Genomic DNA, 15,755 nt, shown 5'->3' with positions numbered 1-15,755 from the left:
TACTATAAAGGGCTACAAAATTTCCTTCAGTATCACACCTTATGTCGATGTTGTATTTTCGCGAGCGAGCAATTTCTTGAGAAATACTGTTAAGCTGTTAAGTCTCTAAAAGCTGGCTTAAGAACGTCATGCTATACATGCCAAAATTGATACAATCACATTCCTACTTCTTCCATTTTTTTTTTTTTAAATCTGGGAAGTGATGGGGATACATGCCTGTCATCTACCCCCCCCCCGGATTTACGCCCATTTTGTCAACAATAATGCCAAGAAATGTAAAATTAGACACACTTTCTGAATTAAAATCATCCAAAATTATGTTACAATTCAATACATCAACAGTGTTACTGAAAACCATATATTTCATGTTTGAACATTCAGTGATAAATTATTAGCCTTGACCCAATTAGTCGGACAAGAACATCAACATCATCATGAGAAAAAAAAAAAAAAACCACAGTCGTATCATCTGTAAATTGTATAAAGGAAAGCGCTTCAGATACAGAAAAAAAAAATCATTGATTATTTTATCATGAACAATTTAACAACGGTCCTAAAAGACTAAAAGACACCACACCGTGCATCTCTTACAACTGATTTATTATCTTCAACTGTAAAAAAAGATACTCTCAAACCACTGTATCATTCCCACGTTTTTCGTAATGCGATATAGTTTGTAAAGCAAAATTTCATGATTTATTGTATCGAAGGGGTTGGAAAAATTAAAAAAAAAATACTAAATAGATGCGAGTGATTGTCAATTACATTAATAAACTATCTACTTTGTCAACGAAATGATTAACTGCATGAATAGTGCTATGTTTTTTCTGAGAAACTGAGAATTTGTAAAAATTTATGCAGATTAAGAAAAATGTATAATTCTATTATATAGTATAAATTACTTCTGCTAATACTTTATACTCTTTCCCCGTTTTTACGTTCGATTAAGACAGAACCGAGATCCTTTCCGCTTGAACTTTTATGCTCCAAAACTGTGAACTATATGTAATAATATGGTATGTATCACAATGTAGTAATGAATGTACATGTGTTTGTGTTATAATCTATTCTATTATCAGTCCCTGACTGTGTGAAATTTTTGTGAACAGGGTCCCATGAAAGACTAGAAGTGACTATAATTGTGACTACTGAAAATGGACTACCCTCCGTATGTTTTTCTTTTCTTGACCTTTATGTATGTATTATGTTGATTTGATAGTATGAGAAACAAAAACAAACAAACATACAAACAAGACGATGGTGATAATAAAGAAATTGGACGATGATTAGATTAATAATTAGAATTAGTTTAGCCAGTTTCACTTTATCATGAAACATATACACCATTTAAATTTGATAAATTGAAAGTACGAGTCAACGGATCTGCAATTTTGGATAAAACTCCTTTAAAAATTCCTTTAACTATACGATCATAACCGTAACTTAACTTATTTCTTTTTCATAGAGGAAATAATATCAATAATCCGGCAGCAGTTGAGCAGTTAACCACCTAACACTTTCAAGCCATTTTGGCGTGATTGTCAGGACCATCTTATACATAGTGGGTCGCACAGTGTCGCAAAACGAAGCAATATAATGATTTTTTTTTTTCACAAGAATCATTGGTATTTCACTATTTTATTCAGGTAACAGCGCGAGTATAAAGCGGATTCATGAGAATTTCATTGTAGACATATACAATTTTAAACCTTCAACATTTCATTCATCATAACAATGTGTGCTGCAGTACCATGCCCTACACTGAGGACTGCACAAAATCCAATTCTAAAGGTAATAATGTCGCACTAATTTCGTTCCAGGTGTACCTTTGGGCGCGGGAGGCGAATGCGTACTCAGTTGTACTGCGTTGTATGAAGTTATTGTCATGCAAAATATGAGCAAAATGTGTAAATCTATTCCACATTGAACTTGGACTATGTGTCCTATGAACTGTGTCGACAATAATGCTCTATGCGATATAACATGCGACTTGATAGCTAGCAAACGGCTGTGTCGCCATTTTTTTCATGCGCCCACTCAACGATAGAATTCCGTTGGTCTCGGAAGGGTGCAATGCTTGGGGTGTGTTCGACTATCACATTAAAAAAGATTTGATATTCTTTTATCTAGATTACTTGACAGTCTTTCGGGACATTACGGTGGAAACGTGTATTCAACTTATTCTTGGTGAACTATCTCAGTCTTTAACTACTATGATGGATAGAAGATACGACCTCGTTCTCTTATTAAGATTGGCTATTACAGTGCTCTGTGGCCATGTTGGAGAAGGTAAGCGCAACTTTCTTTTCCCGATCCTGCACACAGTATAGCGTTGTCGAGTCCCAGCCGAGTGATGCAAATGAAATGTGTTCAAAACGACAAAGCTACCAGAAATAACCGATTTTAGAAAATACCTGGAATCTCTGTGTACGAAGGAACTCTGTTTGCTATTCGTTATTTTCTTTTGACATTCTTTGAATATCGGTCTAAAGTCAACACCTGTCATTAATAAGACAAGACGAAATTGTGTTTTCTCAGATAAATGTACAAACGTATAATGGACAAAGAGTGTGTAAACTTCAAAGCTTTGCAATGAAAAAAAAAAAAAAAAAAAAAAACCTCCTAGGGTCGGGGATGAGCTTACTTTTATTTTAATTCACATGTTTATTTCATTGGAGCATCAGACTGCCTTTGATGAAAGAGAATTATTTTCTGAAATTTTATGAACGAATTGCCCTTGCCAATGCCCATGCCTGCTGGAAATTACAACGTGTCCCTTTAGTGTATTATAACAGAAAGAAACGTGAACAAGATGTGGAATGTCTTTACAATGTTAGATTCATGGGCGTAAATCCCGGGGGGGGGGGGGATGGGGGGGATATATCCCCCCCTGAAATGGAGGAGGGGGGATGGCCTGTACAATCATCCCCCTGAATATTGAGGGGAAAAAATGGAGGAAGCAGAAATGTGATTGTATCAATTTTGGCATATTGCATGACGTTTGTACGCCGGCCTTCAGACAGGTAACAGAGCTGAACAGTATTCTATCTTGTAGGAAAATAATTTTCTCAAGCGCTCGCTCGCTTCGCTCGCTCGCGAAGAAAGTAACATCGACATACACTGTAAGGTATGGCTCAGGCGTTGACAACGTCAAATAGTATAATAGGTCTACATGTAAACATGTTATGACGCGAGTAACTGGGGACCATCTGCAAAATATGTACGAAAACATACAAACAAACAATAACAACAACTTTATCGCCATAATTGAATCCGCTCCATTTCCTGCATCATTCCTGAGAAACGACAGTGACTGATGACTCAGTCAGGATACATCTATGGGCATACCAAGGGAAGATCAGGGACGTCGAATCTATGGGGGGCAAAGGGGCATTTGCCCCGCCCCAAAGGAAGTGTTTAGACAGACAAATCATTTATCCCCCAAGCAATTCCCGAGATGAGGACAAATCTCTTTCTAACCGCTATGCCATTCTCCTGATGTTGCTGCCAGTAATTGCCGGCAGTTGCACTCGGTGTGCCCCCTAAATTTCCAAAGCGAAAAAGTATAGCTACAAACGGCAGTTTTTAGACTGTAAAATGTCAAAATTTTCAAGCTCGCTCGCTCCGCTCGCTCGCATTCAATCGCTATGCCATTCTCTTGATGTTGCTGCCAGTGATTGTGAGCAGGTGCGCCCCCCTTAATTTCCAAAGCGAAAAATATAGCTACAAACGGCAGTTTGGGGACTGTAAAATGTCAAATTTTTGAAGCTCGCTCGCTTCGCTCGCTCGCATTTAATTATTATTCCATTCTCCTGATGTTGCTGTCAGTAATTGCCAGCAGTTTTCGCCCGGTGCGCCCCCTTAATTTCCAAAGCGAAAAATATAGCTACAAACGGCAGTTTTGGGACTGTCAAATGTCAAAATTTTGAAGCTCGCTCGCATTTAATCATTATGCCATTCTCTTGATGTTGCTGCCAGTAATTGCCAACAGTTTTTGCCCGGTGCGCCCCCTTAATTTCCAAAGCGAAAAATTACAGCCACAAACGACAGTTTTTGGGACTGGAAAATGTCAAAATTTTCAAGCTCATTCGCTTCGCTCGCTCGCATTTAATCATTATGCCATTCTCCTGATGTTGCTGCCAGTAATTGCCAGCAGTTTTCGCCCGGTGCGCCCCCCCCCCCCACCCTTAATTTCCAAAGCGAAAAAATACTAGTACAGCCACAAAGGACATGTGGGACTGTAAAATATCAAAATTTTCAAGCTCACTCGCTTCGCTCGCTCGCATTTAATCGTTATGCCATTCTGATGTTGCTGCCCGATTGCCGGTGTCACAGTCGATCCGTTCCGGGTTCCGGGGGAACTGATATACCGGCCGAAACCAGTCGATTAGTTCCGCGGAACGAATATACCGCACAATAGGCAGTACGCAGAAACGTTCCGCAACCGCCGATCCTATCCGGGTTGTGCGAGTAGGCCTCATTAAAAACAAAATAATATCTGTTTATTGTGGATGTCTATACCCAATTAAAGAAATCTAAGAAAGCTATTTCTTCATTTTTCAAATGATATAAAGGACAATGTTATTTTTACGTTCTGATAATTTCCCTTTAAATAAATCATATTATAGCCTCGTACAAGTGGCGCGAAGAAATGAATTACTGTAGGGCCTACAATGTATTAGCTAAACAGCATGCACAAATACGTACGAGTCGATCATCTCAGGGAGGTGAGACTCACCTCCCTGATCATCTGGAGCCGTTGCACAGTGTGCGATTAGCCTTTATTTATAGACAAAACTTCAAAGAACAGTTCAACGAAAGAGCATGATAATACTATGGTTATAGGTCCTACATTTATAGGAGACTGCTTGAAGTGAGAAGGAAGAAAGAGGGAGGTTTTGCTGGTAGGGTACAGCAAGGATAAACATTTTTTTTCGGTGAGCTTTGTTCTGATAAGAAAATTATTGTTCAGCTGTACTTCAAAACAAAAAAAAAAGAATGTTGGTCTAATAGTCTGCAAACAAATTGTTAATGTGTATACAGGGGATTACAATGGAGCTATGCATGTGGATTTCATTTCATTTATTTATTTTATTCTCATTTTTCTTTCAACAAAACATAACACAAAGTAAATCAAAAATGTAATCATAAGCAAATATACATTACAAAGTATGACATTCAATGGTAATTAACAAACTAATAAAGATATGCACACATACTGGAATAACAAAGTTATGTTTGCAGGATAAAAATGAGAACTAAGAGGTCCACTAAAAAGCATTGCTTGTAGATTTTAGACCACTCTAAAATATCTCCAAAAATACTTATTATAATTACAAGTACGTAATTATGTATAATGCAAAAAATAAGACAAAATAAAACAAACAAAAGAGACACAACAACGTGACATGACTAAACTTGAGGGGAATTTACGAATGAAAGGATTAGAGCAAAAACAAAATTAAAGGAAGAAGGAGAGAAAGTGAGAGAGAGAATGCCTACACGCTGAACAGGATAAACGGAAGAGGAGATTTATTGATTGATTACTCACATTGTCCACTCTGGAAATTCTTTATACGTTGGATATCGCAACAAAATTAACATTCAATTCATCACAGGTACACCACAATCAGACATGTCATAGAGTACAAAATGAAACTCACTCACATTAACATACAGTAACGTATGCATAATACATTAACCCGACATTTACAACTACATGTATTCCACTCATAAATTTATTTGATAATATCCTTTCATAATATCATTATACACCAAACAATTATATCACCTACATATCCAAATACATCTGTATAATTCATAATTCATAACATTCATATATATATATATATATATATATATAAATATATATATATATAGGCCTATCATAATAATAATTACCATGGCAGCGCCTTATCAAAATAACACCAAATGTGTCTTGCATGTACACCTGTAAATCATTACATATTCCAAGTTTAAAATTACATAGCTTAAATACTGTGGGAGTAAAAAAAAAAAAAAAAAAAAAACAACCAAAAATTACCATAACAATGATTTCTCTATCAAACACACACGAGAAACATGACAGTCACCCAAACTCTCTGGATATGCGGGAGTAAAATAATAATGAGAATAATAAATACACCAAAAACTAATCATTACAACTTATACTCTGGTATTATACGTGTGAATGGAATCCGGGACAAATGCACTTCTAAATCGGGTACGCTTTGTGCGAGGAGGACAGAGTCTGATACCTGATCTGTTCAGGCAATAGTAACCGTACAGACGGTGTGTTAAATCGGTCATTATCTTGTTTACCTTGACCATCATTCTTTCCACGTGTAAATCCTGTGCCACTGGCAATTCCAACCCAATGATATTTTGCCACTTTCGCGGTCTATCGATTCTATAGCCTTGTCCTTTTGTGTAAGATTGCCATAAAAACAAAATCAAACTATACATGACGATAGATTTGATAAAGGAATTGTAGAAAAGAACCATCAGTGTTCTATCCAGCCTCAGTTTGCTCAATTATTGCCTGATGATTGAGGATGTATTTCGGACAGCAGCTGGTGACTGCATGCAGCTGTGGAAAAATTATGGAAATGAAATGCCTAATTTCATTACTTTATAATGTGATTTTTTTCATTGCGTTAGGGTGTTACCGATGATGAATCTTTATTTGCTGTAACCTATATAGATAATGAAAAATAAATATCTGAGCCAGAATTTAAGAAAAAAAAAAACGCTTAAAGAGTATAATAATGGAGATTTTTTTTTTTCAGAACTGAAGAAATTTCAAAATCTAGAGCCAGTGTATATAAATGCATTCTGAGCTAAAGGTTCTCAAAAGGGGTAGATGAAACTCAGACCGCCTAGGTGTAAAGGATGATCATGAAACCATCAATTTCGTGGAAACATTGAATTAAAACTACTGGGGAGAACATTTGTGTTGTATAGATGAACATGAATTGACCCAGTTGAAAAAGAAACAAATCTTTAATTTTTCAAATCTTATATTTCTTTATGAATAATGAATCCGAGTGACGAAACCCTACAGATAATACGAAGTAGGGCCTATATTTTTGCAATAACAATAATTTATCTAATAAAATTTGATGGGCGATGCCCCATGCTAAAATTGAGATAAGGTGATTTTATCAAAGAAAATACAATGTTAACAGAGAAGACATTGGAATGCGATACCAATATTACGCTAATCATTTTACTTATTTTAATAACATGAGGCCTCCACGAAAGTTTTTCATCTTCTCTGATACCAAGAAAGTTTACATAGGATACACGATCTAATCGAGTATCATCAAAATAATTTCTGTGCTTAATATTTATAAGGATTTACTAAAAAGTGTATGCTTAATTTTCTGAAGGGTTTATGAAGATCTTATCCACTGAGTTACTTTTTTTTTCAATTCAGAGTTGACGGTGTCTACGAGAGTAACTGGGTTTTGATGAGAAAAAAAAAAACAACCCACATTTGAATCATCATCAAAATGCATAAATGAGAATATGTCAGATGATTTGTAGAAATCATTAATGTAAACTATAAAAAGCAAAGCACCTAATTTATATTACCCTGAGGGACGCCACATTTAATATATTGAAACTTGAGTTATTCTCGTTCAGAGAATATTGTTTTTCGGTTCTCCTGAACCACTCCAAGGACTTCTCCCGTATGCCGTAATGAGACAAAATGGATTAAAATTTCTTTATTTTAAGCTGTTGATTTAAAGTTATTATAACTCGAGATGAATAACATTTTCCTTTGCTTACTTTTCTCCTTATTTTTCTCCTTTGCACTCTCAATCTCTTCTTTATTTTTCATTTTTAATTCTATGAGTTTTTTTCTCTCTTTGTTAGCCTACCGCTTTTACCCTTTTTACTTTTTATTTATAAAGATTCAATTTTGGGTACATTAAGCCACATTTCTGTCTGTTTCCTGTCAATTCATGTTACATGTAGTTTACTATAGCTGTTTTTCATTTTCTTATCTCTTTCAATTTCTGTCTATCCCATTGCCACTATTGGCTTCACACCTTTTACATGTGCATGTAATATGTATTTCCATTAAAGATGTATGTACATAATTTTATATGAATGAAACTTAATGTTTACGAAGAGAAAATGTAACTTTTTTGTGGAACACCAGATTTCGGACATAGGTGCACTGTTTGGATATTCAAGTTATGGTATCACTAGAAATCAGAAAATTTACGTGAGTTTGTGATACCCCATATTTTGCATGCACTCTAATTTCTTTCAAGGGGAGGGCTAGTAACTAATCAATGGGAATCAGTGGGAATGCTCGGGGATGATTGTTCCAATTCTAGTGGGATTCATTAAAGAGTCCGTATGAAAATCATTTGCTTCAGAACGGTCTCATATTCAAGTAATGTGTTGTTTAATTCCCCGTCACTGGATACAGGCATGCTAACCCGGAAACATTAAACTGCACATTACTTGAATATGAGACCATTATGAAGCAAATAATTTTCACAGAACAAAAAATGTACTCTTAAATGAATCCCCCAAGGATTGGAACAATCATCCCCCAGCATTCCCACTGATTCCAATGATCAGTTATTAGCCATCCCCTTTCAATAACAGACGATTTTTTTTGGGGGGGGGGGGGGCGGTCCCTATCATGAAAAGGGAAGACATTCAAGATTGAACAGATGGTACAGTATTGACTATAAGATGGTGTTCAGAACAAACAAATAATGAGTAACCTGTAATACTAAACAGCATTCAATTCTTTTAGAATTCAGAGTTCATTTTACACAAATTAGCTTCAAATTGCTGAGATATATGTACCTACAGTGCGTATAAAAAAGCAACAAGATTTAATTTCGAATTTGTGAAGATGGTGTTTACTTTACTCCAAAGTAAGTAGCAACATCATAAATCTCCTCTTTTCAATGACATCCAATTTTTCCATTTCCAATGGTGTGGGGAAATGCAATTCACTCATAATTAGATCCCCTTCTCCGTATTCAGAAGCGTGCAATAAGAATCATAAACCACGCTGGATATTTTGCTCATACCAACTGTTTTGTTTTGTTTGTTTTTTTCATCAAAACAGAATTCTGAAAATTCCAGACCTATTTTATTACAATCTCGGAATTTTCATGTATAAACTAACAACTAATTACCATCTGTTTTTATCCACATGTTCAAAAGGAACACTGTTATCCCACTTGCAAGAGTGACGCCTATATATAATATCACCTTCCCCGTACTCCCTCTATTTTTGCAAAGAAAACAATTATATTTACTGGACCCAGATATTGGAATGACCTCCCTCAAGATATTACTTCTTCTTTGTCTTTATTCACCTTCAAACGCAAATTAAAACAGATATTACTTAGTGCATACACACTTCCAAGTGTTTAGCAACTTTTTTTTTATACTCTCAGTCTTTTGTCGTTGTCCGCAGCTTCAAATACATTTTTTAATACATAGCATTCCTTTTCAAACACCGCGAGATCCGTATACAGTCTGGTTTGTGATTACTTTATCCTTTATCGATTTTTGTACTGATATAATTTTAGTTGGTCAAGACAAACATATCCGTTCTCCGAATAATATATGCCTATGAATTAGGGAACCTACAGTTTTACAAGCGTTAAAGCTTTGTATGTAGGCCCCATCATATTTCTGATACTTATTTGTGACATCTTCATATGATATGACCATGTACATTTGTGTCAAGAATGTTTTTTTTTTCTTCTTCTTCTTCAATCAAAAGACATGATTCTTGTTTTATTGTCATTAATTTTGTAATCTCATCATTGAGGATATGGAAATATCAAATTTGAACTGAACATCTTATTCATTCTTACACGGTCATGGATGGCTGAGTAATCATTCTTTTTGGACAATGGGTCAAATTGGACTTGGGACCAAGTTTCAGTTAGTGAGACCAGCACAAATCCTTTGCAATTCACTTTTTTTTTTAAATGTACAGACTGGTGAGACATACCTAGGGCCCCTCTTCTTTGCAACGAAAATGGATGCTTACAAATTTTAGATGAACATGTGATTCCTGAATTAATGGAAAATTTTCCTGTGCAACAAAGGGATGTGTTCAGACGCCTATGGTGGGCACAGGATGGTGCACCAGCCCATCGACTTGTTGCAGTAAGAAACAGATTGGCTGAGGTATTTGGAAATCGGGCGATTGCCTTGTATCATGATGTGGATTGGCCACCAGAATCTATGGATCTGACTTCTTGCGATTTGTTTTTTCTTTGGGTTTTTTTTCAAGAGCAAAGTGTTCATTATCCCTCATACTGACATTGCAAAGAGACAAAGAATCACTGATGAATTTAAAGCTCTACGCCATCAAGCCACAATGATTCGCAGAGCTGTGCGTGAGATGTAGAAAAGAGCTAATCTTTGTGTGGGAAGGAATGGTGGCCATGTTGAGGGGCATGGGATGTAATGTTAAAAAGAGATATCCGAAAGTTGTGATTATTAATTTCATTATTCCATTTGTTCAGTTAATTTCTGATGAGGTGCATTGGTTCTTGCAGTGTCTAAACTTGGTCCCAAGTCCAATTTACCCCGCAAGTTGTCTAAAAAGAATGATTACTTCGCCATCCATGACCATGTATGCATAAATATCATTTTGAAGAGGAGTATTATATGCTGCTACTCACTTTGGTGTAAAGTTAACACAATCTTCACAAATTTGAAATCAAATCTTGTTGCGTGGTTTTTTTTTTTTTATACGTACTGTATAAACAAAGAGACCCTAATTAAAGGATTGACACACCTTATCTGCCCACTACACATGTATTTTTTTTTTCAGTCCAAACCGATTTTGTATAATGAACTTTCAATTTCTCTTAAAATCGTATGCTCTCTATTTCAAATGTGCTTTCTGATTATCTTGCAAAACGTTAAATTTTCAATCGCCCATCTCAACCAAAACTATACTGTATCTCTTTAGAATACCTTGCCTGTTTGAAGTAATCTCTGTGTACAGATAGACCGCCTCCCCAAAAGAGAAAAAAAAAAACCACATACTCACATACACACACACATTCATATGCACATACACACGGACACAAGATATAATAAAGACAACTGAACACACAAAAACAGAATTCATCCCGTCATTCTAAGTTGTTACAACTGAAAAAATAATGAACCAAACGAACATGCATGTATGACGTTGGCGATTACATTGGTCGTTATAAAAATATCGCACTAAAATGATTAGGTTAGTAAATTAGACTCTGTGCCATGAAAATAGACATTAAAATGAAGGTGGACTATTTGAGCTCATAGTATGTTTAATATGAAGCTCCTTGTATTACAGAAGTTAACATGAAGCATGCCGAACATTCCAATTACAGTAACTCATTCGATTATTCTGTTCAAAGTGATTCAAATCAGAGATAGGTTGGCATGATCAACGTCACATCGTGCAGAACTCTACAGAGCAGAGTTCTGTGACTGTACCATGGCCACCATGACGACGAAAGAGATAAGGGAGGGTGAGAGGGGCAAAAGGGGAATCGCTTTGTAGTCCGGGTTTCAAATTGGCAACTTTATTCGGTTGGCTGGTCAGAGAGATTTGGAGAAGTTCATTTGCTGTAGAGGGAGACTGGAAGAGTACATTTTACTGAAGGGGTGTTTCCCCATTACCACTTTGTATACATTGTACGGTATAGACCCGGATCGAATCGGCGGTGGGGGATCTTATCGGCGGTGAGGCAAAAATCCCGCCGATTGGATCTGGGGGATCTGATATACCGGCCAAAGTCCGCCGATAAGTTCCGGCGGAACTTATCGACTGGCCGGAACGGATCGCCTGTGACACCGGCAGTTGTGCCCGGTGTGCCCCCATAATTTCCAAAGCGAAAAAATACAGCCATAAACGGCAGTCTTTGGACTGTAAAGTGTCAAAAATTTTCAAGCTCGCTCGCCCCGCTCGCTCGCATTTAACTGCTATGCCATTCTCCTGATGTTGCTGCCAGTATTTGCCAGCAGTTGCGCCTGATGCGGCCCCCTGAATTTCCAAAGCGAAAAAGTATAGCTACAAACAGCAGTTTTTAGACTGTAAAATGTTAAAATTTTCATGTTCGCTCGCTCCGCTCGCTCGCATTTAATCGCTATGCCATTCTCCTGATGTTGCTGCCAGTGATTGAAAGCAGTTGCGCCTGGTGTGCCCCCTTAATTTCCAAAGCGAAGAATATAGCTACAAACGGCAGTTTTTTGACTGAAAAATGTCAAAATTTTCAACGCAAAGAGATTTCACTGTAGGAGGGGGAAACCCCCCTACCATACCCTCCCCCTCGCTTGATTCGTTCCCTCACATAACCGCTCCTCCTAAGATCAAATCCTGTCTACGCCGATGATAGGCCCCATTATTTAGTAGGCCTTCACAGTGATGTCGTACAGCAAGAGCTGTTCAAATACCACGATTTTGTCATTCAATAATATATTGTGAATATTTCATTTTCTTATTGTTTTTTTACAGAAAAGAAAACAAAATTTTCACCACAAGTGAGCACCAGATCGCTGAATTTCAGGTCTGAAAATGCAAAATCTTCCTCGTGTGGGAGAGGGATACCCCCCATACATACCCTTCCCCCGTTCGGTCGTTCCGCTCCCTCTCACGGATATTCCCCCCCCCCCAAAAAAAAAAAAATGTTTTCATACTTTTAAGGTCTGATTTTCCGACGAAAGTCGTCTGACAAGCAAAAAAAAAAAAAAAGCAACAAGAACAAAAAGTCTTTATGTCGTTGCTGCCACTTTTCTCCCACTTTATATTTCATGCAAAAGAGTGGGGCATCCGATCCCTGTAAAGTGTGTGTGTGTGGGGGGGGGGGAGGGGGGCACAAAGCTTCTCCCCCCCCCCCCAAAAAAAAAAAAAAGGCTGCGCCGGTCCGGTTATGGGCTTCTAATCGTGGTGATGGTGACCATCCCCCCCCCCCCCCACTCCTCAATATGGATTTACGCCGTTGGTTAGATTACAAAGTTTTTATCGTGAACACATTGGGACTCATCAGTTAATAGAACATTGCTATATGCACGCATTCTATGAAAAACTACACCACAGTGTGAAATCAATTGACTATGTGAACACAATAATATTGCGAACACACTGTGGAATACTGTGCTCTTTCCAGTAGGGACATTAATACAAGCTTTCTTTCTTTTATTTCTTCTGGTAAGCACTCATTGTAATGCTTCAAACGAGAATCATGACGTTTATTCTCGTTGGGGTTACTTACCAATTCCATTTTGTGCTCTTGTACATGTTATAAGCAATGTTTTTGATATTCATTACAGTGGATGGCTAGTAACTGATCAGTGGGAATGCTGGGGATTATTGTTCCAATCCTTGTGGGATAAGAGTATAATTATGTGACCCTGCACCACAAAACACACAAAAAGTCGCCAGACATGGATTTTTATTAACGGGCAGATTCTGAAAGAGCAGACTCTAAGCTTTAAAATGATGTATAACTCAATTCAAATGGATTATCCTAACCCACATAAATAATGGAAAGAAAGCGCACACTCTGGAAAAGTTTGAACTGAGAAAAGAGGCTGTGAAGTACAGGGTCTATTCAAGTGCCTAATCTTTTAAGCCGTGCAAGCCGTGCTGCCCGTGCCATGAATGGGACAACAAAACTTGAGGTAAACGATTGTAACAACAATGAAGGGGTTATCAGATTAAGCTCATTCTGTTCATAATAAAATCTCAACTTTCAAAGCAGTAGCATCATCTTTTCAAAAGTTATTAGAGTTGAAAGTGAAGAGTGTGCAAATGATTTTCAAGAAATTAAAAGGGGCCTCTAACAAAAACCTGATCACCTACTTTACGAAAAAATGGTTGCAGAAAAACTGCTGAAAACCCGCTTTCGCATTCAATTTATGATCCCAAACTTAGCGATAATGTAGAAGAAGAATAGCTCTTTCAGAAAATATGGAAAACTCAAAATAGACTCGGTTGACCTATTTCACCTTTCTTGAGTCCTCACATAAAATCAAGGGGTGCGACTTTTTGTTTGTTTTGTGATGCACGGTCACATATTATATATCTATTGTTGTGTGAAAATGATTTGCTTCAGAATGGTCTCATAATGTATCATTCAAGTATTTATCATAGTATATTATTCAAGTAACGTGCAGTTTAATTAGTAGGTTAGCATGCTTGTATAGTGACGGGCGATCGTTAACAGGCCGTTAACGGCTTCCCACTGATCAGTTTCTAGCCATCCCCTTTAAGGTTATTGTTGGTCCATTTCAATTGTGGAAGTACAACATCCGTGACGATAGGGAAACAATTATTCACTTGTCTCGCGAAGAAGATCGTAGAAAGGTGTACGACGTTTCGCTCGCTACTGCTGAGCTTCGTCAGGTACAATAAGACACGTTGTTGTTGTTGTTGTTGGTGCTTAAAGGCGCGTCATTCAATATTGAATATTTACGCACGTTGGTGCGTGCACGCAAGTTATAGCGTGTATGCGGACGTGGTAGTGAGCACGCGGCCGCCGGAGCCGGGTCGGGCAGTGCGCCACACCGTGTCCGCTGTTTGTTGCGTTCATGCGGACCTAGTTGGCAGCACGTTGCCTCCCCCAGCGGGGCGGGCAGTGCGCCATCCTGTGGCCGCTGTTTACAACGTCTATGCGGACCTAGTTGACATGCATGGAATGCCCAACATCAACCAGACTGGGAAGGCGTGAAGTGCATGGACACAGCACGACACTGGTACACGCGTAGAGTAAAGGAAGCCATCCATATACGACTCAGTAAGGACAACCTAAACAGGGACGTCGGCATAGAGTTACCCGAGTCATGGATGCGTTGCATTCGCATGCACCAACACACTACACACAAACCAAAGCCGCCGAATCGTGAAAGCAGTCAACGGACGCAGGATGACACACTACCCGGCCCGCCCCGGGGGACGACGTGCTGCCAACTAGGTCCGCATAGACGTTGTAAACAGCGGCGTAACCCTGCATCTCTCTCGATGCAGGAGTAGGCAGATGACATCATTTCCGGAACCCTGTCCCCTTTCCTTCCGATGTATATATATCATTGTAAATATAAAATAAATGTAATTAGGTTTTTTGTAAATAATTTAAAGTATTTTAGGTTTTTATAATTAATTTAAGGCATATCTGAATAATTATATTTTTTGGAGCAAATTGCCCACCCGGCAGAGAGCTCCACAATCTAAAAGAACAACAACAACAACAACGTGTCTTATTGTACCTGACGAAGCTCAGCAATAGCGAGCGAAACGTTGTACACCTTTCTACGATCTTCTTCGCGAGACAGGTGAATAATTGTTTCCCTATCGTCATAGTATTCACCGCGATGGTCAACATCTTCACAAGTACAACATCCGTGTTTGTGATATAAATAAAATCCGTGCTTTTGTGATGAACTTCAAAATATGGAAAGAAGTTTATGATAGAGTTTAAGCTGGTGGTTGTTATAATAAGCTCACATCACAAGTATACGTTTGCCAGTTATCTTGGATAGAAAGCTATCCTTGACCTTAGACTAAACTCATCCAAAGCCTCGACCCACAAAATTCGTATGTGGAAGAATAATGCTACAACTCTTAATGAAAGCGTAACAAATACTTTGGGTTTTCCATTTGTTATTCTAGAGAAAGAGAAGCACCAAAATCGGTACTATCATACATCATATGAGGAGGTGCCTCTGGGACGACAGTTTAGTGTATGTATAGCTTGGTAAGT

General features: G+C 37.9%; 2 protein-coding genes across 2 annotated transcripts in view; one reads left to right on the top strand and one right to left on the bottom strand.

Moving 5' to 3' along the window:
* The window catches only part of LOC140227843 (uncharacterized), a 233,850-nt gene that overhangs the window by 23,549 nt on the left and 194,546 nt on the right, over positions 1–15,755 (bottom strand). The gene's annotated exons all lie outside the window — the stretch shown is intronic.
* Positions 14,732–15,755, top strand: part of LOC140227088 (uncharacterized) — a 101,153-nt gene continuing 100,129 nt past the window's right edge. The window contains exon 1 of the mRNA XM_072307518.1: positions 14,732–14,969. Coding sequence (XP_072163619.1) covers positions 14,732–14,969 — 238 coding nt within the window. The remainder of the gene's footprint in view (positions 14,970–15,755) is intronic.

This window comes from Diadema setosum, chromosome 4 (assembly GCF_964275005.1).
Source record: "Diadema setosum chromosome 4, eeDiaSeto1, whole genome shotgun sequence".
In the NCBI taxonomy this organism is placed as follows: domain Eukaryota; kingdom Metazoa; phylum Echinodermata; class Echinoidea; order Diadematoida; family Diadematidae; genus Diadema; species Diadema setosum.
The sequence above is the reverse complement of the archived record's forward strand: the minus strand, read 5'-3'. Positions and strand labels throughout refer to the sequence as shown.